Source organism: Notothenia coriiceps, unplaced genomic scaffold, assembly GCF_000735185.1.
Source record: "Notothenia coriiceps isolate Sejong01 unplaced genomic scaffold, NC01 NC01_scaffold00037246, whole genome shotgun sequence".
Taxonomy (NCBI): Eukaryota; Metazoa; Chordata; class Actinopteri; order Perciformes; family Nototheniidae; genus Notothenia; species Notothenia coriiceps.
In genome coordinates this window covers 13,277,693-13,304,523 of record NW_011369947.1, presented here as the reverse complement: position 1 = coordinate 13,304,523, position 26,831 = coordinate 13,277,693, and the positions used below count along the sequence as shown (strand labels likewise).

Genomic DNA, 26,831 nt, shown 5'->3' with positions numbered 1-26,831 from the left:
CCTTGCTGCATAACAATAGAGTTTCTAGTTTATCATGTCATATGGTCATAAATAGAGCCAAGGCTATCATATTATGATGATATGTACTGTTACTAGATGTCCTTACAAGTGTTTAAAGTTGTCATGTATTACAGGTTCATTTTAGTTTTAATTGCAATGAAGTAGATTGGGAGTATACCATTTATCTTACAAGTATGACATATGCAAAGTTATTGAAGGAGAAAACGTAGGCGATAATGGTTGGCCCAGAAACTAATGAGTTCTTTGTTAGAAAAAAGGTCAGGGGTTTTCTATTTTAAGGAATCCTTGTGTATTTAACAATGAAAAAAAATCTAATGCTAAATGAATACATGTGGGATATTAAGAAATGGGTGTCGTTTTGCTAATTATTCACCCTTATTATGCTTCTGGGGTTGAAAAGAGAACGGTACTTTGAAATTGGCACAACATTTGGCTGGCTGTTGAAGACCCATTCATCATTAGGATAACACCAATGTACAGCACATTACTCAGGACTGGTTTGTTCAATTAGCCCTCTCTGGTGCATGTGGGATCCAAAGCCCTGGGCTTATTTTTCATAGCCGGCAGCCAGCGAGGCTCATGTGGAGTTCCTGTCTCACTCACCTGGGAGAAGGCTGAGGCAGAAGAGAGGATTCTTCATTTCCTCTTCCACAGTCACTCTTAATAGTCTTTTAATTAAAGTCTGATTTACCCAAGGCTGTGAGAGGAAGGAAACATGAAAACTCCAGTACAGAGGTTTAGTGAGACATTTTAGTCGGTGATTTCATGGAAAAACATATTTTAAAGCATTTCCTGCAGTTAAGGCTGTGGGATTAACTTGTGTTTGTCAACATTTTTACATTATGTGCTTAATCTCTTTGTCTGTCAGTGTAATTGTGCTGCTTTTGAAAACCATAGTTCAGTGGTTTAATGTGTGTTTATTTAACCACATTACCCTTGATTTGTAAAAACAATCAGTGAACAATTAGGAGTAAAAATCTTGCATCAGGCTTCTCACATCAAACTCAGATTTCCATTCAACACATTACAATGTCATGAATTACTCTTTGACTAAAAATGTTTTTTTAATGTGATACCAGTTTGGATTTCTCAGGCTTTTTTACCACAATGAATCCCCACTTCTTGGCTTGCATGTTTCATTGCCTTTTTATTATAATAAGAGATCTTAGAGTCATCGTAGTGGATAGATAACAAAAACAAAGTCTGTATCTGTAGAGTTTGCTACAGTGGACTCCATTTACCATGTGGCGGCTGGGTTTGGCATCTCTCCCCCGTAATGGATGATAATAGATACCAGAAAAGCCCTGAGCAGTAAAGCCCAGCAGACATCCTATCCTGTGAATAACCTGGAAAGTTTCATTATTGTCAAAGTCAATTAAGGTTATTTGATTGTACAATGCATCGCCTCCTGTTGCAAATGGCAGGCAGGTTACTTGGATGAATGTGCTTGAGAAAAGCAGAGACACTGAACTGGAAATGTGATGAACAGATGTGGATTCCTTTTTCTCTGCACTAATTTACACCAGATCAAATCAGCTAGATTCCTGTCTGGTCTGTTGATTTACTTTTGGCAACATCCAATGTGAACATCTCCCAGCCAAAAGTACATTATAATCCGTAGTGCAAAGCGTCTTAAGTTTCCCATATTATAAAATACATTATTTTTCATTATGATGACAAGAGGAAAAGTGCAACAGTAGATTTGGCTTTATTGTAATTATTTTGGGAATTTAACAATGGAGCTCAGATGTTCACAGATGTGTTTGCTGTAATATGATGAAGACACATTGATTGAACTACCACTTCAACACCAGTCAGATGTTTGAACAAAAATAAAGAGAAAGAAAACTAGAAGAATAGGAAGATTATGAACTTGACTCAGATGCTCGGCATTTTTGAAATCACTCGTGTGCTTTCAGGTTTGCAGGAAAAAGGAAGTGTGAAGGAAAGCTAGTGTCTAACATCACATCTCTCTTATTGTTCTCCAGCCTCTCATGGTTTTGCTTATTGATGTGCAGATGCAGCATACATCTCTGGGTGGAAGTGGACATTAGACTAACCCTCCGCTGGGTCATGTGTCAGGATGCAGTCCAGCCATCAGGAAGTGATGCAACAAAACTGAGCCATAAAAGATCAAAACATCTCGCATAGAACAACAAGAAACCAGAATATCAGGATGTCAGTGTGTTTTGACTGTGTGTTATCGTGTGTGTGTCAATCAGCTTTGTCCACCCAGTGGAGCAGGATACAGCTATCAGCCATGTTGATGTGAAACTGAGTCGCCGGATTGTTAACGCTGACCCCCGCTCTTCCCCTCTCCATCAGGTACCAACCAGTGGCCCCGCGCTGGAGGACAGACTCCGTCCTCTCCAAACTATGAGAACTCCCTTCACTCCCTGGTAAGCTCCCTCTGTCTGCCGGCGTCTCTCATGAATCATGATCAATGCACACTTTGGATAAGTTACCCGGGAAGGGCTGGGCCAGCATTACAGGGAGATTCCTGTCTGACAAATGTTTTTGTGAGGGAGGTGGGGGCAGAGCGATAACCAAACTGAACAATACCTGTCCCTCGGGCTTGCCATCTGTCCCCTGCTCCGTGGGGCTGGACGGGGATGACAGTTGGGGGATGAGTTCAGCTCAAGGGGCTGGCGGAGGGGGGGTTGCAGCTGTTTGCTAAAACACGTCTCCAGAAATTCCTTCGCTGTCATGCGACCAGAGCTGCAGATCACCTTTCATCCCGGCTACTCCCTGATGCAAATGTTAAGCATTTACATGTTCTGCTGGGATGCAAAGAGTGCATTTGATAGGAGAATAAACAGATTACCACAATGGATACAAATGTAGCTGTAAATATTGTCTTAATATCTTCTATTTGTATTTAAAATAACAACCTGATATACCTACTTGCAAATTACAAGATAGTAACACATGTAAACCTTTACAATATAATGTATTTAATGTGTTTGCCACTTACTGTCCGGTTTTCTGCTGGTTTGCCAAACCTCTTAAAACCTGTATAAGCTTTTGTTAAATTATTATTATTTAAATGTTATCTTTTAATACAATCAATTGCAGGACTTATCTTGGATGTTTTGTTTACAATGACTAAACATTCAGAAATAACTTTAAAGTCAAAATCAATCCAGCCTGAACCTTATCACATAGTCCCATTCAAACAGCCGATTGCATGTGAAGAGGATATTGAACATCACGATGTGGACGTTTCCTCCCACTCTGCCTCCCCCCTTTGTTTTGTCTCTTTATGGCCACCACAGATAAGTGAGGTGAAGCTCACGATGCAAGTGAATGAAATCAGATAACCTGAAAATGAGCTGCTGATAAAAGAAATGTAGGAACAAAATGCAATTCATGTTCCGTGTGACACGATTTATAACATAAACTAAGCACAATTTTAGATATAACTCATTGTTATAACAAACACACCAAATACTTACTTGTTGTAAAAGGTCCCATTCATAAAGGCAAACTGTGGTAAGCATCAACTTGTTGCTTGGGAAAACCAACTTTGGGATGCGTGTGACCATAAGATCCATAAAATATTACTTGATATTTTGTCATTTAAGCTGGATAATAATGGAAAACATTGAGCCTAAGAATGCTTAACCTTTACACCCCAAGGCTCCAGAGCAGGGTTTGTAAGTGGTTAAATATTCTCATAAAGATTTCCTTTCAGTTCTTTAATAAAGAAGTATTCCACTGACAGCTAGTAAAAGGGAGCTCAAATGATGATATATTCTCAGGATTGTTACAACATTGCTGCAATAAAAGTATGGATCACATTTCTTGGTAGCTGAGGCAAAAAACACTTTTGAAAATCCAGTTTATTTCTGCGAAAACAGTGATGATCAACCGTCTAAACACGCAAGTGGAGGATTCAGATTTCTGTGGAGATGAATATATTGAAGTGAATACGTTTTTGAGACTTTACTGTATTTTTTTCTGTTAAATTGAAGGCTTTGATAAACTACAAAGATTCCTGTTAGGTGGCTCAATGCTACATATCACCAAGTGTAGTGAAGAAAGGCACAACTAGGTATGAGGAAGCATGGAGAAGACAGCTTTACCAGACCATGTATTTCAACAGAGAACAAACTATCTATAATCTTTGGAGTCAACAGTTAACATGTGTGTGCATTCTATTGAATAGAATGTGGAGGATGTATCCTTTATATAACACCTCCAAGAAACCTTAAGAAAAGTAGAAAAGAACAATACTGTATCAGCGGTTATTAAATGTGCAAACATCCTCACAAAAAGAGCGGTCAGCATCTTTGTGCTTCTTCCAAATCCTGACCTCCTTCTCTGTGTGTCTTTGCAGAAACAATCTCTATCCACAGTGTGTTTCTAGTATTTTTTAGATATTGATCTTTTTTTAATCCTGTCTTATTCTTTATTTGACTTTGCCAGAAAAACAGAGTTCATCAGCAGTTACATGAGCATCTCCAGGATGCCATGTCTTTCTTAAAGGATGTCTGCGAGGTACTCCTCAGATAGTCTTTACGTGTTCCATACGTCTTTGCATACCTCACTTTATTTTTGACTTGCGGTCTACAGTACATACCTCACAGTAAAATGCAGTTTCATCTTTATTGCCTTTGTTCCCATAATGTCATGTTATGTGTTAGCCGCTTCAGCTTGCAGTAATCATCTTAATTTATCAATGAATGTTAAAATCTCAATTCATTGTTGACTCACTCCTGATTTCCATCTGTGTTGACTTTTACAACTCAAGCTGAAGTGGCTCAGTTGATTTTGCATTTGCATTTCCTTTATCTTGTGTTTAAGATTTTTTTTTTATTTTAAAGTCCACACCGTACAATCAGTTTTCTAAATGTTTGTCCTAATGTGCTTATACTAAGCTGCTCTGTCCTTCTTTTCCTCTCTTCTGCCTCTCCCTAACCCTTCCCTCTTCAATCCCTCTGGTCCTCCCAGTCTCGAATGGAGGATCGTCTGGACAGACTGGATGATGCAATCCTCGTTCTGAGGAACCATGCAGTGGGCTCCACCGCCAGTCTGCCCAGCGACATACACAGTCTGCTGGGACAGGCACAAAACGGGCCAATCGCAGCCCTCGGACTAAACTTCCCCGCCTCTGCATTGGCTCCAAGTCGGACAGCAGCGATGGTACGGAACTTCACACACAGTTTATGTCTTTAATTATATTCGTTTTCAGGATAATGTGGTGTTTTCCTAAATGTCAAACTTCACATGCCACCTGTTCAAAACAACATTTTCCACACACGAACAGTTGATATATTTTCCATAAGTGTCATGGCTGGCCTCAGGTTCACCTCCTCTGGAGGGTGGCTGTATACACAGGTGAAAGAAGAAATGGGAAAAACAGACGTAATGGATTTGGAAGTTGTTCTCCAGAGAAGGAAGTGTTTATGTGTTGCACTAAACCTCTTGAGGAAAAGAAGAAAGCAGGTCTCTGTATAAATCATGATGCTTAAACCCAAACTCCATCCAAGGTATTTTATTCTGAAGAGCCAAGAGATTTGAACACATCTGCAATGGAAAATAAAATGTAGCAACTGGTCCAAAAGTAATTTAAAAGGTGATTGGAAATACTAGTTTTTGCTCACAATAAATAAATAAATTCTTTAAAGAAACTGGATGCAAATGATAGAAGAAGAAGAAGTCAGAGACACATGTAACAATATGTTTTTCTGATTTATATTTTTTTCCACTTATTTAAAGTCCCATTCCTCTGAGGAAGGTGACATTCGTCCATGATTTATATTAAGTTACATGAGTTTCAGATAAAGACCAGATGTCTGTCTGGTTTTCCAGAAGTGTTTATTTGTGTTGTTTTTTATTATCAATGAAGTCTCTAAAATCATAACTTGGTAAAATGTCCTAAAGCCTAAGAAAAAGTCTTAATATTGCTTCAGTTGTTTAACCAACCCCAAATGATTCAGTTCACTTCACAACACACGATTCAAAAAAAGGCAGCAAATCCTCACAACTGGGAAACAGGAACAAGATAACATTTGGCCCTTTTAACTTTAAATGTGATTCTGACAATTAATCAATTGTCACAATAGCTGCCACATTTGAATTTCAAAAAGATGAATGCTATTTCTTTCAGCTCTAACAATGTGATAATGTTCCTGTCAACCCAGCCCCAGGCATCCGGCCGAGATGAAACAGGAATAATGAATCATGTTTTCATTTACTCTGACGTTTTAATGTTTATTTTTCACCAAAAACATTTCACTTGGCATGACCATCAAAGCTGCCGGAGATTCTGGTCCAACTTCCTTCTCAGGATTTGTATTATATCCCTCTCTGGTCTCTCAAACCTTCTTTGTCAACATGAATTTATTTTGAATACAGTTTATTGTTTGCTGTAAGGCTCTGTGCTACTGTGACTGTGGTGCTGAAGTTTGAATCTCTCAGAGTAGCTTGTTTGTCCCCTAGCAGGAATGGTCCTGTGGTTGTCAGAAGGGCTCAGTCTGATGTTTTTGTTACAGAGAGCTGTGTTGTGGCAGTGATGTTGACGGACTGTGACTGAGATGAACATACTGTGTGTTCACTAACACAGCACTTCCTGTGTGGGAACAGCTCCCCTCAGAAAGAGCTCACCAGCCTCTGCACAGCTTTTTACTCCGTCTCACAACCCGCCCTCTACCCCTTTTCATCACTCCTTTTTAACAACCCAGGGAATCTGAATGGATGGAAACGTGTGTCTGAACCCGCGGCCTCACCCAAACAGAGCTCCTCAGCTGTATGCTAATCAGGCCCAGCCAGGAAAATGGCAGCGTTCTTTTCTTGCCAGAGCCCAGCCTCCCTCCTCCTCCTCCTCCTCCAGACAAAGAGTTGTTTGGACACCTGTTGAGAGCACAGCAAAGATTAGCGTAGTGCTGGAGAAGGGGAGGGTCTCGGGGTGGCGGGGTTAACAGAGGCCAACAGTGACAGGGGATCACATTCTTATAAGACAAGGAGGAGACACCCTCCACCCTCAGTGACGATTTCCCCGCATTTCCCTGGTTCTCAGAGGGGAAATCAAATGTGGTGAACCTCAGGAAAGAGGGACTGACTCCGGGACCATTTCTATGTCACGAATGTGGGCAAACTAAAGAATGATGTTCATGACTGTTGAGTGGTGTCAGCCTGACATCTTTTCAAACTGAACACAGAAGGATTTGTCTCATTTTAGACACGAGAAGCAGACGTGGTTGTAGCTGTGGTTACAGAGAGCTAAGTCTGAGAATGTCTCAGCAGAAAAGAGGGTTTGATAAAATGTCCTAAATGGGCCTTTGTTTTTTTAAATATACTAACAAAGGTGGCTTTTATTTTGTGTTTTTCTACCCTTTGCTTTGCTTGCTATAACATACTACTATGTAACAAAAGACTATAGCATGCACCATTGTTGGGAATGACAGGCTTAAATGAATAGAGCCTGAACTTTTTCTGCAAAGATTCACATGAATAGTTAAATATTTCAATATGTACCACTTGTCAAATAGCATCCAATCTACATTTTAAATAACGTTTTTGGTATGGGCTGAAATTATATCAGATTTTTGCTGAATGATTTTCATGGACATTTTCAAAGAATTCATTATAGCAATATATTTATGTATAGCAAATCTGAAAAACCAATGATAGTAATGCTGTAAGTCAAATTTCTCTTTAACTGGTTTTATTGTGCGTTATTTTGTGTCTTGGGCGTTGGGGAAATGAGACAGAGTGTGGACCATGACAGAGATTATTTATTTATATTTGTTATAGATTATTCAAAAGGCACTGGATTTTTGTGTATTCTTAACATGATATCAATATTTAATTGTATTTATCGTCAGTACTGGAATACTGCGACACCCCTAGCATTTACGTTTGAACATTTGAAGGATAAAAATCATCCTGCGTGGATATACCCTAAACAGAATCTCACTGATGTCTATCTACGGAAGTTTGTTTTACGGCTCTCACTATTCGCTCTTCTCTTGCTCAAAATAAGGTTTCATGCATCTTCTCCAAACAATATGTGCTTCCTGTCTTGACCCTCTCCTCCCTGTGTGTGTTGCAGCAGGGCGGGGCCCACGCTGACGATGCTGCCGGCCTCAACAACAACAACAACAACAGCCACGGAGGCCCGCCCAATGCCAGCTCCACATCCACTGCAGAACTCCACCACCAGTTGGAAACCTTCAGAGGTCCGCTGCACCCCCTCACCCCCACTCTTATCAACTCATTATATGGGCCTTTCTCAGTTTGTGTGTAATGTCTTACCTTTACCTTTTACATTTCCTCCTTCAGGTCTGGCCTCTGCTCTGGCCGGCCAGCTGCCCGGCGCTCTGGGGCTGAAGCTGGAGAAACACGACAAAGATGACATGAACCACCTCTCCAACGATGACAAGTCGGATGATGAGGGCGACAGAAAAAATATGATGACACCCAGAGGAGGCACACGCACGAGGTAGGAAGATTTTGAACAAACAAAATACTATACAAAGTAAAATAATTTAGGTCTGAAAATACTACAATTTGAACAGATTGTGTTTTTCTATTTGGTTGTACTATGATGTCTTCTTAAGATTGTCTGTTTTATTTAGTTATCTGACTTTAACTCTTAAACAGTTCTTTCTCACACAGCATTGAGGATGAGGACCTGAATCCGGAGCAGAAGGCCGAGCGTGAGCGTGAGAGGAGGATGGCTAACAACTCCCGTGAACGCCTAAGGGTGCGAGACATCAACGAGGCCTTTAAGGAGCTGGGTCACATGGTCCAGGTGCACCTGAAGAGCGAGAAGCCCCAGACCAAACTGCTCATCCTCCATCAGGCCGTGGCTGTCATACTCAACCTGGAGCAGCAAGTCAGAGGTCAGGGTCATTATATGCTTTACTCAGGAATTGTTGCAAATAACTGGAATGTCAATGCAATTTTTTTATGAGTCTTTTTATGTTGTTTGTGAGCCCTTTAACCCAATTTCCTGTCATGTCTTATCAAGATGAGATTGACAATAAAAATGCATCTTTGAATCTTGACATCACATAGAATCAATAGTATTTATTTAAGATGCCTTACATTATATTCCTGCAGGCGTAACTTTTTATTTTAGTGTCACATCCAAAGAGGAAGCAGTAAATATGGAGCAATAAAAAAGAACTGCAGTAAACAGGGTTGATTTATATGGAGCTATTTCACTGACAGAGCTGCCACGTACAGATAGTCCTCCATGATATCACAACAACAGTAAACAAACTGCTGGGAAGCTGTTAATACATTGACTAAAGACATTATAGTTTGCTGTAGCTTCATATTATAAGACATTTAAGTAAGTAAGTCAAACATTTTATCCGGATTTTGCTTTGTTCACTCACTAAAAGGCTGGATCTTCACAATAATGTGTTATAATAATAAAGAAACAGACCAGATTAATGCTCTCACTATGTGTGTTCAAAACACTTACAATAATAAACATTTAATTTCTGTCTCTCTGAACCACAGAGAGGAATCTGAACCCCAAAGCAGCCTGCCTTAAGAGGAGGGAGGAGGAGAAAGTGTCCTCGGGCTCCGGGGACCGTCCAGGCCACGCCGACTCCTCTAACCCCATGGGCCACCTCTGAGCAGCACACAGGTACGCTCACCTCCAGCTGGTTTCTCATTTTTTATATATTTTTTCTGTATAAACAATATTTTTTTATTTTTTTTTACTGTTTTATTCTGTCTTAAATATGTATATATATTTGTTAAAGTCCATCACAATCTCCCTAAACTCAAATCGTTTTTTTCTATCAACGGTTTACATCCAATTGATATATGTTAAAAATGATCTATTTCTGTTTGTCTGTATTATTGTTATTATTTTTAGCTTACATATGTATTCTGTATTCTGAATGTTGTATATTTTGTAATTAATTGCTGTTGTCTAATTTTAATTTTTATTATGTACTTTTACTTATTTAAAAAAAAAAAAAAAGTGTGCTTTTGGTTGTACATGTTGTGTATTCTCAATACAAATGTGATCACGAACAAAAAAAAAGAAATAATCTAAACCAATAAGGGCAGCAAATCTTTACTTCTGGAGGAGGTAGAAATACGTATCTAATAATTTAGCACTGTTAATAAACAATAGTTGCACGTTAATGTATCAATGTATTGACTAGTTGATCCAGCTCCTTCACATCTCTGGAATAATATATGAAAGAGTAGCAAATGGTTTTTATATTTAATATAATGTACAGATTGTCCTGCTGTGATTATTGATCAGAGTATTTCCCCTCTTCCCAGATCAAAGCGATCCACATCATTTCTGTCGGTGACCTTGCTTCCCAGTGACAGACAGGACTCACAGTTTGTGACACCAATCGAAGGAGACAGACCACTTGAAGCAAAAAACGACCAGACTAACACAATCCAGTCCTAGAAGATTGAAGAAGAGCCGAGCGAAGCGTCCAGCTCCGTGTGAGCAGTTTCCATCTGCAAAATGTCTCCCCACAAAGAAAAAGTCTTCAGCACATATCACTGTCTGCAAGAAGTGTTGTGGCTTCTGAACAATCAGAGACTTCGCAATCTCCTCCAACCATACGTGGAAATTGCCTTGTGCCTAAACTGAATTGACAAATGCATTGTAACAGCAATTTTTTTCGTTTGTCTGTTTCTTTTTTTTCCTTCTATTTATTATGTTATTGAACTACAGTATACAGTGTATGTATAAAGGGAACGTTGAGCAAATTGAAAGAGAAGTATGCAGCTTTTCAGTTGATCTATAGTTTGCCAGTGTCACCATTAAAACTGAACACACCACCCTGAAGCCAAATCTCTGGCGAGTCCGAGAGGAGGGGGCGATATTTGAGCACTGAGAAAATTAATTTATTGGCCAGTTTAGAGTGACATTTATAGCCCACTGTCAATGATCACTTGCTTTTAGAAATAAAGAAATAACCGTCCCATAAAAATAAGAACAGAGCCTATATTATTTATATTTGATCTATACTGCCACTGACCACATGTAACTCCTTATGTTTGTTTCAGCTTATGTGATAACGACCCCCGGAATAACTGGCACGACTAAGTTAGCATTACCATATTGTCTACAAAAGGTGATGAATGGCAAACTCTAGGTTTACTGAAAGCTCAAGTGTAGTTGTGTGTTTTTCATCGTTAGGGAGAAGTGAAATGTTTGCAAACCTTAGCATTCCCTGCATATTTTTTGTGTCTTAACTAAAAGAAAAAGGGGATTGTATTGCCCTTCCTTTTGCCATATAGTGTTAAATGTAAGCAATGAGATATTTTTGCAGATTCGTTTTGATTAAGACGTAGTTAAGAAAGAAAACAAATGACGACGACCACACTTTCTCCTGGCCTGATAAACACATCCCTTTTTTTCTGGTAACATCTCAAGACATTTTCAAACGCAGTTATTCTAAGATTTTTAGTTATGCTTATTTGTGTTGTAACAAGTCATTTTTTTTATTATTCCAGCATTATCATGTCCAGTTTCAGCCAGTTTTAACTTATTTTCTATTGTGTTTTCATCCAATATATAAAAAGAGACCAGATATTTCATGCATTTCTGGAATATCAAAGAACTGTAGCACAATAATTTCTTTTATGTTTTAAGACATTCATGGCTTCCATTTGTTTTCCCTATCAGTGTGCATGCTTTATGTTTGTTCTTGGTCTTAAGACTTGCTTTATATTCCATGTATTTCTTTGTATATTGTCTTCTATCATTATCTACAACTTAAACAAGGCTGCCACATTCGGAATCAGAATCAGAAATCAGAAACAGATTTGGATAGTCTTTACAAAAAAGGGACTAACCGTGAGCTTACAATAAATATTTGATATTTAAAATTGTTGTTCTTTAAAGAAAAAAAAGTCCCAAACCAATTACCGGTATGTGAATTTGTTTTCTTGTTATGATCTCAGTATTCATGTTGGCAGACTTTGATTTAAGGAATAGTTTGTGTGTCACTTCCTGCTCTTTTTTTATTATTTTGTGTGTTCCTACTAAATTGCTTTGCTCCTCTGTTGCCAAGTTAGACGTTGCTGTATTCCCAGATGCTTTCCCTTGTATAATATATGAGAAAAAAGAACATTTAAAAAAGAAAAAAAAACATTTGGCTTATTTTTCACTGTAGTTAGTCTTTTATACAATAATACTGTAAGAATATTTCTTGAATTCTAAATATTACTCTTTCTAGATTTTTGAAAGCAAAAGTTTTGAGTAAAAAGTTTCTTACTTTATTTTACTATATTAGATAGTAAAATGTATGGTTATTTACAATAGCCTGTCCATTATTACAAGATATTCAGAAATGCCATCTCAAGAACAAAGCATAAATGTTGCTCGTAGTCTAACACATTAAAAGACTATGTACAAGCTCCAAATTACTAAAAACGCGACCTCCATCTTAATTTTCAGTCTCTCGTTGTTGATTGATAAAATATTTGTCCTGTTGTCAAATGAAAAGATATTGTTGATGCACATCAAAAAAACTGCGGCAACGAGAATTCGAATTTTCTGTCTTTTCCAACAGAAAAACACAATGTATATAACATTTATGTTGCAATAAATGTGCCATCTTTTTTCTAAATTCAATTGTATGTGCATTTATTTCTCACTGTGCAAACACATGTGCTTCGGTGTCTGCTCCATCATATCATTATCACGTCTTCTCAAAGTTTATTTTAATTTGAACGAAAAGGCACAGGAAGCATGAAGTGGGACGAGCTCAGATATGTGGGGTTAACTAAGACTACCTTTTATGAAAATATATGTGTAACAGTGGGTTTAGGCCAAGTTAATCTTTTATAGTATTTGACCCATTTTTGAAAATAATACCAGTGGACTATTGTAGTCTGTATAAAAGTATTATGAGTATACAAAGAGACCACTTGTTTCTCAATCTCTACATGTATGGTAGCCATTCCATTCCAGTGTCTGTTGATTTCCAACACAGAGAAATGTTGTCAGTAGTTTATAGAATAAGATAAAAATAATAATAATTGTAATCAAACATATAAATAGTAAAACCAGAGAAACTGATAATGTGGTCTCCTACATTTTTCCAGAGCTACCATACAATGAGCTGGTCCTACTTTTTTACCTTGACATTTAGGCAGGTATGAAGACAGAGAGGTCTTGTATGAAAGATACTGCAGCAAAAGGGAAATGCATTCATATTTGTCTACAGAGGGAACTAAATTAATACTCAGAAAACATGTATTTTATTTTTAGTACCTCTTGTAACTTTTCTTTTTTCAATTTCAAGATGGTTGATTATTATAAAATGTCTTTTGACATGCATGTACTGTAAATGCAGAGGTAATACAAAACAAAGAGATACACTGAAACCAGAGTGCAGACGTGATGTGTGCAGCCATTATGAAAAGAACAAACCTAAACAATTAAGTTAATGAATCCCAAAAGTGTTGCTAAAATGCTGATCGGAAACTGGAGGACTGTGCTGCTGTAAATCTCAGACCCTAGTACATCTGCACAGAATTATCCTCGTGCAGATAGATGCTCTTCGTGTCCTGAGAGGTCTGATCATTCAGTTTTCTGAGGGGTGACACTCAGAGGAAAACTGCTGACTGCTGATCTGCCTGTGGTGGGCCCAGTAATGCAACATTAATCATGGCATGTCATCTTTCTATATTCTCTGCAGGAAGAAACAGAATGTGTGAGGGTGTGCGGCTGGTGCTATGTGTGTGAATTTTTCTGTAGGAGTGGGACCACCATGTCTGAAGCTGACTTCCTGTCAGGGCGGCTGGGCCAGCTGACAGAGAGTCCTTGGCTCGACTCCTTGAAGCCCGACCAAAGAGCCTGCTGCTCCTCCTGCTCCCAACAGTGAGATCATCCGCCTCTCTGCTACACTCAGGATGCAAGCTGCGCTAAACATGCCTCTTGTCTTCTCTTCACCGAAGAATGAATAATTACATCGGTTTAAAATTAGCTTTTCTTGGCAGGATTTTTTTCCTTCTTTTCCTTTGAGTTATTTCTAGGGAACTTCTTGAAAATGGTGAACTACGCATTGCATCAGATGCAATTTTCAGCACCTGAAGTTTAGATGTCAAAATGTCACTGAAAGAGACAAAAAGACTATTTAAGTCTGGATGTCTTGCTGTTATTCAGGAGAGGTGGAGGGGCCTTCTTCAAGTATGTTTCCAGGGGCCAATTGTTTAAAAATGTGTGCTTGATACAATTTCAAATATATTTTGGACAAGAATAATAACCACATATTGGTAATTTTGTAGTAAATTAGCGCTGTTGCCAAACCCAACTCTGGTTTTTCTCTTAAAATAAAGGAGGGAGTTGAAAAAGGACGATAAACATGATGAGAGGAGTCTTTAAGAAACTGTGGCTCCCGATAAATCTAATGTTCAATTTACTCCACTGTGTAAAGGCATTTCCTGTCTTGTGTTAATGTGAAATTGAAGATGCAACATTACAAAATGTGCATCCTACCTTCCTGAAATCAGACCTTTGAATGTGGAATCGTTGTGCTTTCTTACATAACTTGGAACTGGGAAATACAGTCATTTATCCACCACAATGTCTTCAGTGGTTGCTGTCACATTGATGCAGAGCTAGTTAAACTCACATACACTTACAACATTGTTCATAAATCAACAACTTAAAAGCTAAAATGAGCTAAATGTGTGCCTCGTATGACATCTCTGTGCGCATGTAATTTAGTTTGATTTGGCCTGCAGTCCTTCTTTAATCAGAGCTGTGCACTGAGCATGTCCAGAGGCCCCAGCTGTGGCTCCTCAGCGGAGAACAGAGCTCTCATTGTGCTGCTGTAACCCAGCGCAGTGGCACAGAGCTCAGATTAAAGGCTGCAGTGGTGCACAGTGTCTCTGCGGACACAAATATAAACAGTGGGCCACTGCAGAGTCACATGGACAGCAGGGCCTTCAGTTTAATGTACTTTGAGGTCATACTGTAATGACTTCAGTGTAAGTCAGAATGAGCATTACAAGTGTTGCTTTTCTGCTGGAAAATCAATAAATATATTTTCTTACTAGTACTACACTGGAGCTTTTTAATTTCACTATAAATGTACATACAATTACACTGTATTAAAAATCTAATGTGAAATAGGCCTACTTGTATTGGGTCATTTTGTCCAGTGTAAAGAAAGATGAACTGAATCAGCAGAAAATGGGTATGGGTTTTGTTGTCTGAACACCAGCATCCATGCAAAAACTTGTAAGAAAAAATTGCAAAAGTATTAAAATCCAATACATTGACAGTTGTTTATAGTATTTTGTCCATTTTATAGTTGTACATTGAAGAGCCAACATATTCAAATATAAATAATATATAAAACAACCCAACACGACAACATCGGCTGAAATCAAATTAAATACAAAAATTAACCAACAAAAGTATTAGTATATTATGACAGAAAATACTAGATTGTGGCAGAAACAATTGTGGTTGATATTATCATTGGTCAATTTGATTTTTAATGGGTGAATAGTCCTTTTAAGATACTGTAAAAAAAAGTTGTTGTATTGGCTCTGTTAAGATAATAACAAAAAATAGAGTGTGGACTGGTACTGGAGAGGGGCCAGTTCACCTCCTGGGCCACTGCCGAAGTGCCCTTGAGCAAGGCACCTAACCACCAACTGCTCACTGGCGCCGGCTAGACTGGCTGCCTCCGCTCTGACCTCTCAACTGCATTTGCATGTGTGCATATAACTGTGTGTGTATTTGTATATGTATGTGTATCTTCTAAAAAAGTATGTACTGTGTGTACTGTATGACCTGTATAAAAATGCATGTGTGTGTACGACAGAGTGGAAACTGAATTTCCCCCTTTGGGGATTAATAAAGGTCAATCTTCTTCTTCTTAACACTTTATTTCTAAAATAGTACACCTTCTCTCTTTGGTTTACCAGGACATTTTTCAACACTTCTCCATCCAATTCAGCATACTGGCTCCTACAAACACACACTCTGGGTACATCTAATGTTGATGCGTTCACAAACCAGTCTAAGTTAAATGTATGCACCAGCACCACCAGCAGCTCATTAAGTAACTTCAGTCAGCTCAGCTTTCTATCCACTAGATGACGCTCTCGGATGTTAAAGACATGCAGCTGTAAATTGCATTCATCCAGAGTGCATTAAAACTGACATGGATTGAGGGGCGCACATAGGCTAAGTGTATAATTCTCCGAGGGTATTTACTTATTTATTTACTAGTTGCCATGATACAGGAAATAAACATCCATTCATGAACCTAAAGTGTGTAACTTGTATTGTAATCTCACAATATTTCTGCAGGGTGTGTTTTGCTTATTTCACAAAAACATGTTAAATATATGAGTCAAGAAACGCAGCCTACTTTTATTCCACATAGCAAAATAATGAGTCATACATCAACATTTACTATTACATACATTACATTACCATTTTTTTAATGAGTTTTTAATAGTATAATAATTATGTTGACCCATGTTATTTCATACACACGAACATGTACTTTAATTAATTTCTTTGTCGGCCCTTGTGTTTCATATTTGGTTAATTCCGTTTGTAAAAAGTAAATATTTTATAATGAGCTCATAGCTATATGGAAGGTGATTCTTTTAGCGTGAGTCTGGTCTCAGGTAATTTGGGTTTTGAAACCCCGCTGGGCTGAAGCGAGCCGAGCTGGGCTGGTCCAAAAACCCGGACCAGAGGTCTTAAATGGGGGTTCAGGCAGGATTGGAGATGTGAAATCTGTTCCTGGACCAGCCGGTTGGTTTTTGGGTGGGTGGGCGGATTTGTGCGCTTGTTCCAGGAGGCGGGGCAGCCCGGAGGGTCGGGCGTCCTTCTGAACTGCTGCTCTCTCTCCCAGAAAACAACACAGGACTAAATAAGTTAGCAAGCAGTGGCGCGGGCAATTTGCTCAACTCGTTTATCTTTTAAAACTGATTATAACAAAGCGCTGATAATCTGCGATAACTAAAAGAGAGAGAAAACCGACGCTGGTGAGTAGATAAAGTTTTAATTGTAACGATACTTGAGAGTTAACAGCCTTGAACGTTTAGAAAAGGCTACTGATTTTAACAGCATAAAGGACAATTCACTTGCTATTCTTGACTTGATTAAGTAACTCACGGAAAAGAGAGAAGTTTTTCAGTAAATCTCAGGCTGCTGGTGTGATTTATGCCACCTGTTGCACCGAGCAGCGATGCAAGTGTCCAGAAACTTCTGCAACTTAAACCACAGCTCTTTCTTCACTTTAATTACTCGACTAACTATTTAAAAACTATATTCTAAATACCGGTCTTTAATTATCTGCCATATCATTTTAAATGTGTTTAAAGTAGGCTACCTCCTTTACGTTCACGTTTCACTTACCTGTCGCTCCAGATTAGTGAACTCACATTCATGTTACGTAACTTTATAATATTTTCCCACTGAGTAAATCCTCGCTGTTGGGACTGACTCGGGTCACCTTTTACATTTACTCTTTCAAGGTCGGCCCTCTGCTGTTAACTGATGTGTTTTCTTCATGCAGTCATGTGAGTCAGCTACAGACACAGTGTCTGGACTCTCTGTGACACAGAAAACTAATGAGTTCACATGAGGAGATACAAATCTGCTTTGTTAAATCTTTGCAGAGCGTCCCCTCTGCACAGATCAAAGCCAGGCCCTTGACATCCAACCTGTGCAGCTGTGCTGACCTCTCTGGTCTGCAGCACAGGGGTCAGTGAAGGCAGCACGGCCTCTGAAGGACAGCTCAGTCAGGGTTTTCCTCCTTTTGCTGGGAAAAATACAATGGGAGGAAGACAGTTGCACACTTGTTGGAGCATAAATGTGACACGAAGGATAAAAGAGTCCATTGTGTGTTGTCTTTAGCTTTAATCGGAACTCCAACAGCACTCTTCCTCCTGGACAGGACACTTTGCCTCCTTCTTCTTTCCTCAGTAAAGACTGAAGAGTGGGAAGATGTCTGACTAATAAGCAACAGGATATACTTATCAACCTCAAACTGAGGTGAATATTGCTTTGTTTGTTCCAGTGGTTGTCATCCTTAAAATAAGTTTCTTACCCCACTGAGAAAAAGGCAAATTCATACAGCAAATGACATACAGTATATTTAACAATCTGTGTCATGTGGCTTCCAATTTTGGCTAACCATTTTCCTGAAGGACACCCTGAAATCATCTTTTAGAATGTATGTCATACTATATCTATATCCATATACTTGAATAGAGTATTCTATTGGGAGGGTCATTTTAGAAACTGTTATTTATAATTCATATTGATGTAAAAACAATAAAACAGAACATCACATTTTTCAATAAAGCCATCCTGCTCAACGATTTGTCATTTCCAACTTGTTCCAAAAATGGCTCAATGGAACTAGAGACAACTAGTATGGCAAGTCTGTTTCATTAAAAATCTTCTCACAATGCTTATCGTCATTAAAACCCTATCTGATTCTTTATTTTATTTCCTCTGCAAAGGAGGTTAAGTTTTCAGGTTTGGATTGTTTCTTTGTCCGATTCTCATAAGGGTGTAGCATATGTCTACGCAGAATACACTTTGAACACATTCATTTTGAATTTGGTTAAAATTGCAATATGGGGCATCTGGCCTTGATGAATGACTAGATCTGCTCGGTACTAAATAGGCTCAGTATCAGTTGCCCATAGGTCTGTCCTTACCTATTTAATGCTAATGTGATGTGTCCTGCTTGAGCTTTGTTGCCAGTCTTATCTCTGTCCTTCTTCCAGGCCCATCTGGGTCGTATTTGTCTTGTAACATCAGGTAGAATGAAACGCTATCAGCAAGGCAAACAGGCCCATTGTCCAGGGAAACACGTGTTGGCTGCTGATGGCTTTGTTTTCACCGGCTTCCCAGGCATAAATGTGTCTGAAAAACACTAAGCAGATTACTTTAATATTTGACCAATCATGACCAATACAAAATCATTTGTTGACTCAAATCCATTTATTGATCTACAGAAAAACAACAAACAAATATTTAGATTATCTATTATTTTAAAGTATTTTTCATGTATAGGTAGCAGAGAAAGGCTGTGTAAGCCTCTAAATTATCGAGGGTTACCGTTTTCTCAGTATGTTTGTCATATTTAATTTAATATCTTTGGATTTATGGCTATTTTAAAGGTCCCATGTCATGGCCATTTCTACTGATCATATTTCCATTGTTGAGGTCTACTAGAATAGATTTAAATTGTGCAATTTTCCAAACTCACATTGGTTTCTCATACAGCATCTCTGTATAGTATGTGTATTCACCAGGTATTCACTCTCTGTCCTAAACGGCTTGTTGGGGCTCCTGCCCAGCCCCCCCCTGTGAGCCCAGTGTGCTCTGATTGGTCGGGACGTTGCGAGGCTCGTTGCTGCTGCGAGCTGCTGCGAGGAGCAGACAGGTTTACAGGTCGGCGATACAGAGAGACACAGCGAAACTCATCCTGATCACACACAAACACTCACAGCCGAAGTAAAAACAATAAGTGTGGCTTGATATTGAGTAAGAAAAAGGTTTATAACGCTGTGAGAAGGGTCTGCGGAGAGCATTTCTCCGCGATCCCAACTCGTCTACTACCAGCGTTCAGGGCTCTATGCAAGTTTTGTTGTGGATTTGGGTATTCACACGTCACAGAACCCAGGAAGCAAACAATGGAAAATGAGAAATCTCCAACGAGGCGTTTTGGGGCAGCATAACACACAAGGGGACGGGTAATACCCGGAAAAGCATGACATGGGCCCTTTAAATTAAAATGGATTATTCTTGAAAAAGTATTGTTACGCTCAACCGCTTATTCATAACAATAAAAGCAAATAAAAGCGGATGTAATTAAATGGAGCAAGGCTTTGATGTGTCATTAGTGGTTGAGTGTGAACTAGGAAACTTTTAGAGACATTATTGAATTATGTAGCATCTCTGCCTCGTTGACCTGTCTGAATCTTTGCTTGCAGAGGTGGACCACCGGATCCAGGGAGAGGGATTTATTTTCCTTCAACATTCCTGATGGAGTCGTACAGAGTGACTGGCATTCCTAGCAGTGGACCACAGCGGGGCCACACTCAGCCGTCCCGCCCCTCCAGGCCCCACAGTAATGGAGCTGGTTCATACGGTCTCAGCATCCGTGTCCAGGGTATAGATGGACACCCCTATGTAGTTCTCAACAACCAGGACAAGGGTCCTCAATCCTCCGTCGACCCTAACAGCAATGGGTACATCGACACAGATGGCTCTTTTATTGAGAACTACCAGGAGTATGATTTCCGGAGAGCAAAGGAGGCTGAAGCCAACGACCCCTTCATGGAGTACAGGTCTCAGAAGATGACTCATCACACTGGTCCTCAAAATGGCATTGCAAGTTCACAAGGAAATAAATCTTCTTCCCTTCTGAACTTTCAGAAGCACCCTGAGATTCTGAAGCCGTATGATCCGGAGAAGAACACCCTGAACGTGGACAGCTCCCAAAGCCTGCCTTCAAGACCCCTGCCTGTTCCTGAAACTGGAAACCAACACCAGATTTCCTCCTCCAAATCTGCTGCACCATCCAACACCCATTCAACCAGCCTGGATCGGAATAAAGCTCCTCTGCAGCCAGAGAAACGGCAGCCTCCACCCCAGAGCTTAGGTAAGACGGCTCTTCCTCAGCCGAGGTCGCAGCCCCAGTCTTCCCCTCCGTCCCAGCCCGCTCAGCCGCAGTCCAAACCTCGTCTCTCTAACCTGAATCAAACAAGGCTCGGTTCTAAAATTCAGCAGCAGCCAGTGTCTGCAGCCCAGAATCAGCCCTCAACCGTGTCCAGTCCCACGAGTGAGAACAGCAAGACGTCATGCCAGTCTCCCACTTCTATGAGCAGCACCAACTCCAGCCTGGAGCGTTCCCGCCGTGAGCCTGACGTCCTTCCTCTACGTAGGACGGACTCCAGCGGTCCAGTTCTTCAGTCTTCATCCCGCTCCCGCCACTCCTCCTCATCTTCCACCTCCAAGGCTCTGGTGGATGACCAGATGGACGCCCTGTACGCAGACACCATCAACCGCCACGGGAACCGCCGCTACATCCCGTTCCTCCCAGGTTCAGGCAGAGACATTGACACAGGCTCCATTCCTGGTGTGGACGAGCTAATTGACAAGTTTGATGGCAAAGAGGGAAACCACCAGCGTAGAGGCAGGACGGGACGCAGGAACAGGATCAATCTGGAGGACAGGAAGCGCTCACGCAGCGTGGACAGCGCCTTCGGCCTGCGAGATGGCTCTAGCTACGTGGACGGGTTGAACTGCCAGCGAGGCACGTCGATGGAACATGTCCTGAGACCCTCACAGCTGCGACAGAAAGCAACCGGCAGTCAGGACTCCTGGCTCACGTCTGTGGATGGTAAGGTCGACACCAGGGCTTCTTCTCGTACCACAAGCGCACCCGGCTCCCCCCAGAACACCCTCTCTACAGGTGTTGGCGCCATACAGGGTTACAGAAAGCCACGGACTCGCACCTCGTCATTTCCATTCAAGAGGTCGGAGAGTGAGGACTTTTCAGATGGAAAAGTTTCAACAACATCCCTGTCAACAACTCTATCCAAGCCTTCTTCTTCCTCAGACAACAAGCCCAATACAGAGGCAGATGTTCAGGTAAGAATTGATCTTTAGCATTATGATTAGACATTTTGATTCAGATCTTTTTCTTCCAAGACAACTGTATTATCCATGTCTGTTCAATCTTTCTAAAAAGAGGGCTTTGTTAAGATCTGTTTCATTTCATTAAGTTTTCCCTCTCATTTCCTGCCATTTCCAGGCGACACCTGATCTCCTGAAAGGTCAGCAGGAGCTTTCCCAACAAACACACGAAGAGACAGCAAAACAAATTCTGTTCAATTACCTTAAAGACGGGTGAGTTATCTTGACTTTATTTTCTTATCAGTGTATTTTTGGGTTTTATTTCCTAACACTGATAATAAAAAGGAAAATGTTGATGTCTTAATCATTCCCTTTTAGTTGAATCATGATCTGAGTATGTTGTTTACTCTGAATCAAACATCTTGCTCCATAAAGCAATGCATGAAGAAGGACCATACTGTTCTTTGCTTTTTATCATAGCTGGACTGTTTTTGATAAAAGTTAAGGAATGTGCTCCTCTTACCCTCCCATCCCGGCTGTGAGAGATCCAGCCGTCTCGAGTTTGTTTTCTAACAGAATCCCTCTTTTTCTGTTGCTTTCAGTGTGAAAACATTTCAGTTTGCTTTTGTAATCAGACACTTACTGCCTCTCAAGAAAAGGCATGTTGGTTTAGAAGCCTCATTTCAGTGCAGGTTTTACAGGAGCCAAACATGATGGTTTATACATTCTTTAAAGTTACGGTAGAAAGTCACTGTCAAGAATCATTCTTTGAGACAATGAAAGTGAGAAAGAAATACCAGTTGAACTTCACTCGGCAGCAAATCTGTTAGCTGTGCATGGATTTACAGTTTGAAACAGTCTTGTGATAGCGTGGAAAGGGAGCAGGAAGCTGTTTGGGTGTGTCGGGCCACAGGTCAGGAGTCACAGGACAAAGGAAAGGAAACACAGATGGAAGTGCTGGAGCTGAAACTGAGCTACATTCCCAAGGCCTCGGAAGACAAACATTCACTAACAGGGGTTATAAAAGTTTAATGAAAATCATCTGTATGAGGAGAGGAGAGGTTCGGGATGGGGGTTGGCTTTCCGTGTCAGCCTTGTCAATTATTGAAGTAATATATATCACTGCTTCTGAAAGGGTGTGATTCCAGTTTTGTTGTTTCTGATGTTTTCACTCTAACGGAAGGATTAATAGTCATTGTGTGGATGGAGAAAATCCTCCATCTCTGGGCTTTCAAACGTCTGGCGATACACTTAGAAATGCTCGGTGTTTATAGTTTGAGACAAAGCTGCTTTTCTTAAGTTGTTTTTTAGGTTTAGTACGGTTTTCACTGACCAGAACAAGAATCAGTATATTTTAAAAACAACAGGAAATTAACCAGTCACCATGTCACCAGAGGGAAAAAGCTAAATGGTGTTTTGTTTCAGTAATAAATAATATGAACTGAAATAATACTTTAATGTAAATGTTAACTATATTATATCATTTATATTATCTTATTAGAATGCATTTAAAAAACATTAGTAACTGTGATTTGACTTACCTCAGCCATGGTGACTGAAACAATTTATCTCTGGTTCCTAATATTTAGGTAACAAAAACTACGGAAAAGGTAAACTTCCATAATACTGCCCATGCGTTTGATTCTTCCGCCTATTTGCCCCTTAGTTTATTAGATGTGTGTAATGAAGCTGTTTGTGCTGTGAGGGGAAACATCAAAGCACCTTGATCCTTTCTGACCCTTTCTAAGCTGGGAATAATTTACTCTGTTCTCAGAACACTTTGAATTAATTCTTGATCCTCAAAACACTGAGGAAAGTTGAGTTTTTATACCTTTTATTAACCAGTGTGTTAACCTACGGTACTTGTCTTTGTGTGTGTGTCTGCAGCAGCGGGGATAATGATGAAACGACGAAGAGAAAGGTCAACCTCGTCTTTGAGAAGATTCAGACGTTGAAGTCTCGAGCCACAGCGAGCGCACAAAGCGACAACAAAGTGAGACCTTGTTATTTGTCGAGGTGCATCACTAATAATTAAAGGGCCCATGACAAGTCTTCTCTGCATTCTTTACATACCGATATTTATAAATTGAGATCGTAAACTTAAAGTTGTATTCATAGTTTTAAATTCATGCTTTAAGCTTTATCTGCGAGTAAATGGTGTTCAAGTGGTTGATACATGCAAACTACTTCATGCAAACAGGAATTAAATTCTACCTTAACATCCAGTTGTGATCTTAAAGCCATTTTATGGGATCTTTTAAAACTGTGTGTGTATTATCTTTGCTTTGGCACTCAGGCTGTTTTGCATAGGACACGCAATCAGCCATTGCTAAATACATGAGTTTTAATTCCAAACCTAAACATTCAGTTTGTGTTTCTATACCTAATGGATCAATAATAAATAAAAAACTCTCTTCTTTCTGTCAGTCTCCAGATTTTTCTGCACAGACAAAAGCTCTGCTGGAGCAAAACGAGGAGCTGGGTAAACAACTGGGCGAACTGAAGAGAAAACTCGAGGACCAAACGACGGTGAGAACAGTTTAACTGCAAATGGGCCTGTTTATTTTGACATTTGGCTTTATTGCTGAGAATAATATCCTTTAATCAAGGGTTTTAATGAAACGTTTAAGGGATTACTGTTCCACTTGTTTAATGTAAAGAGACATTGTTGGACTACTGAGTGGATGTAGAATTTACTAAGCTTTTCACAAACTGTTAATTCTGTAATGAGAGGGTGTTTCAGTGGGTATTCAAAACACTGTTGTTTACTTTGCGTTACTGTATTAGTTAAACAATTGAAACTCTCACAAATAGAGTATCTTTTCAGGTAAATAATTACAAGTGCACATCTTATGCACTATCTTTCTATATAATTGATGAAAAATGACCATGTCTTTATGCTTTTATCAAGCTGATTGAAACAGTCGGATACATTCATTCCAAAGGCTAATAGCTTGGTGCAGACAACGCTTGTATCTACACTGACATTAAAATGTCAACATCAATATTTATGTGTTTTACCAACAGAAGAATCAGGCTGACAAGAGGACGGTAGCAGATTTGAAGGAGCTGCAGCGGAAGCTGGAGCGGAGTGAAGAGGAGTGCAAGCGCCTGAAGGAAAAACTAGCCAAAACAGAGTTCGAGCTGCAGAACACAGTGGAAGAGTAAGTGACAACTCTGGAGAGTGATAACGGTAACACAGTGATCAGCACAGACTCATCTAGCATGGCTGTATTTAGCCATTACAGAATGTCGTGTTGACCATGTCATTTGTCATTGCCAGTATTTTTTACTTAAAATTAGCTAAAAATGTTTGGCTTGGAAGCAAAACAACAAGTTCATCTCCCATCACTGGTCTGCTCATCTTGCTATTGTGCTCCAGTTAAACGACTGGCAGTGTTTCTGGTGGGAAGCTGGTGAGGGATCATGGTCGTTTCATTGTTCCCTGCTGTTCTGTTGAGGAGCCTGCACAGAGGGAAGCGGGAACATCTGCTCTCAAGACCCTCCTACTCAGGTTCCATGTTGGCATCTCTAAAGAAGCTGTTTATCAGATGAACTAGGGCTGCTCAATTAATCGTATTTTAATCGCGATTACGATTATGGCTTGCAATGATTACGAAAACAACGTAATCGAAATAAAACGATTATTTTTTTATTATTATTATTACTTTTTCTTTTTTTTATAATTTTCTTTTTTTTTGGTTTTTCAGTTGAATTATACTTAAAGTTCAGGGTAATCAACTGTTAAATTCTCTAATAGATGGATGTTTTCAAAGTCAATGAATAATCGCATTTAATAATCGCAATTACAATTACATATTGACCCAAATAATCGAGATTATGATTTTTGCCATAATCAAGCAGCCCTAAGATGAACCATGCCTTTTTTAACATTTTTCCTGGGTGATATAACAATAATAATAAATACATTTACCATGGCGTGTTATTTATCGGCTGTTGCTTTGCACTTACTGTAAAGCTGTTGAATTGTATATTTCTCTATACTGTCACTCTGAAAGAAGTGTAGGGTGTCTGTTGATGCAACCAGTCAGACTGTTGATGGTTACTGAAGTGGTTACCATGTCAATTTCTTTGTCTTATTAAACAGCGCGTTTTGTCTCCCCTGGTTTATCTTTCAACCTGCAAATTAATGCGTGCTTGGTGACTGATTTACTTTCAACTGGTCAGCTCCCTTTACATATTAAACAAATGGTATTTCACGTCATAGTCTGATGTCCTGAGTGTTGTTACTATCTTGCTGTTCTCAAGGTTTTAGATAGAAATAGACAACATTCCTTGTTTGAGCTAAGGTATATTTTATATGGTTTTTTTCTGGATTTTTCTAACAATTTAATGTTTAATATCGTCTTCCTTTTCTTTTAGGCCTTTTATTGTAAATCATTTTCTATTTCTGAAATCAAGATCGTTCACTTATCAAACTTTTATTTGAAGTTTGTTTTTCCTTTGATTATTATTTATAGTTTTAGCTTTTTATTTTTCAGTACGAATGGCCCAAAACCAAACACCCTTTAGCATTTTATTTTACAGCTGAAATAGATGCTTCAGTCTACATCATTGTGGGGCGATTTGTCCGAGAGGCCTCACATCACTTAACACCCTCCCCCGTGGTGTTGTCGTGTCGAGACAGTTTAGACATTATTGGTTTGCCATCGTTCAGATATTCGTTTAAACCCCTGTGCTCTGTAGGCCTCACACTAAGACCCCGCACAGGTGCTGTCATGTGTATGTGCAAATTGCGGTGCAGGTGTGCAATGTGTATGTGCATGTGCTTCACAGTATGCAGAGTGGCTGTACTCTGTTGTGACATGTTGTGTGATTTTTGTCAGGCTGTTCCAGGTGAAGATGGAGCGGGAGCAGCACCAGACGGAGATCAGAGACCTGCAGGACCAGCTGTCAGAGATGCACGACGAGCTCGACTCAGCCAAGAAGTCCGACGCAGATGGAGAGAAAGACATCATTATGGAGGTAATACTGTGTTCATTGTTCTACAGAAGAATACTTTTTTTGCTGAGGGCTTGTAGAATCTCTAGCTGATCGACATTACCAAAACCACCATTAAAGATAAAAGCTTTCTGCTCTGCTGCTTGAATATTAAAACCACATACATAACAATACTCTAAAATGTTGCTTTGGAGTGAGGCAACATTAAGTTGCTGTTTACTTAAAAGATTATACTCCAATGCAACCAGGGAGGTGACCAGCCTTTCTG

At 39.7% G+C, this 26,831-nt stretch overlaps 2 protein-coding genes across 6 annotated transcripts in view; both read left to right on the top strand.

The window, feature by feature from the left end:
- tcf12 (transcription factor 12) overlaps positions 1–12,593 on the top strand; it is a 69,241-nt gene extending 56,648 nt beyond the window's left edge. For 3 of the 5 annotated variants that reach the window (XM_010794871.1, XM_010794872.1, XM_010794873.1), the window contains exons 14-20: positions 2,347–2,420; positions 4,975–5,166; positions 8,078–8,204; positions 8,308–8,467; positions 8,629–8,870; positions 9,499–9,628; positions 10,282–12,593. In XM_010794871.1, coding sequence (XP_010793173.1) covers positions 2,347–2,420; positions 4,975–5,166; positions 8,078–8,204; positions 8,308–8,467; positions 8,629–8,870; positions 9,499–9,617 — 914 coding nt within the window. In that variant the 3' untranslated portion in view covers positions 9,618–9,628; positions 10,282–12,593. The remainder of the gene's footprint in view (positions 1–2,346; positions 2,421–4,974; positions 5,167–8,077; positions 8,205–8,307; positions 8,468–8,628; positions 8,871–9,498; positions 9,629–10,281) is intronic. The other 2 variants (XM_010794875.1, XM_010794874.1) reach the window with 2 other exon arrangements.
- A 4,227-nt stretch (positions 12,594–16,820) lies between these two features.
- cgnl1 (cingulin-like 1) overlaps positions 16,821–26,831 on the top strand; it is a 28,844-nt gene continuing 18,833 nt past the window's right edge. Inside the window, exons 1-7 of the mRNA XM_010794870.1 lie at positions 16,821–16,986; positions 19,954–21,616; positions 21,780–21,874; positions 23,489–23,594; positions 24,029–24,130; positions 24,629–24,765; positions 26,449–26,587. Of these exons, the coding sequence (XP_010793172.1) occupies positions 20,006–21,616; positions 21,780–21,874; positions 23,489–23,594; positions 24,029–24,130; positions 24,629–24,765; positions 26,449–26,587 (2,190 nt within the window). The 5' untranslated portion in view covers positions 16,821–16,986; positions 19,954–20,005. The remainder of the gene's footprint in view (positions 16,987–19,953; positions 21,617–21,779; positions 21,875–23,488; positions 23,595–24,028; positions 24,131–24,628; positions 24,766–26,448; positions 26,588–26,831) is intronic.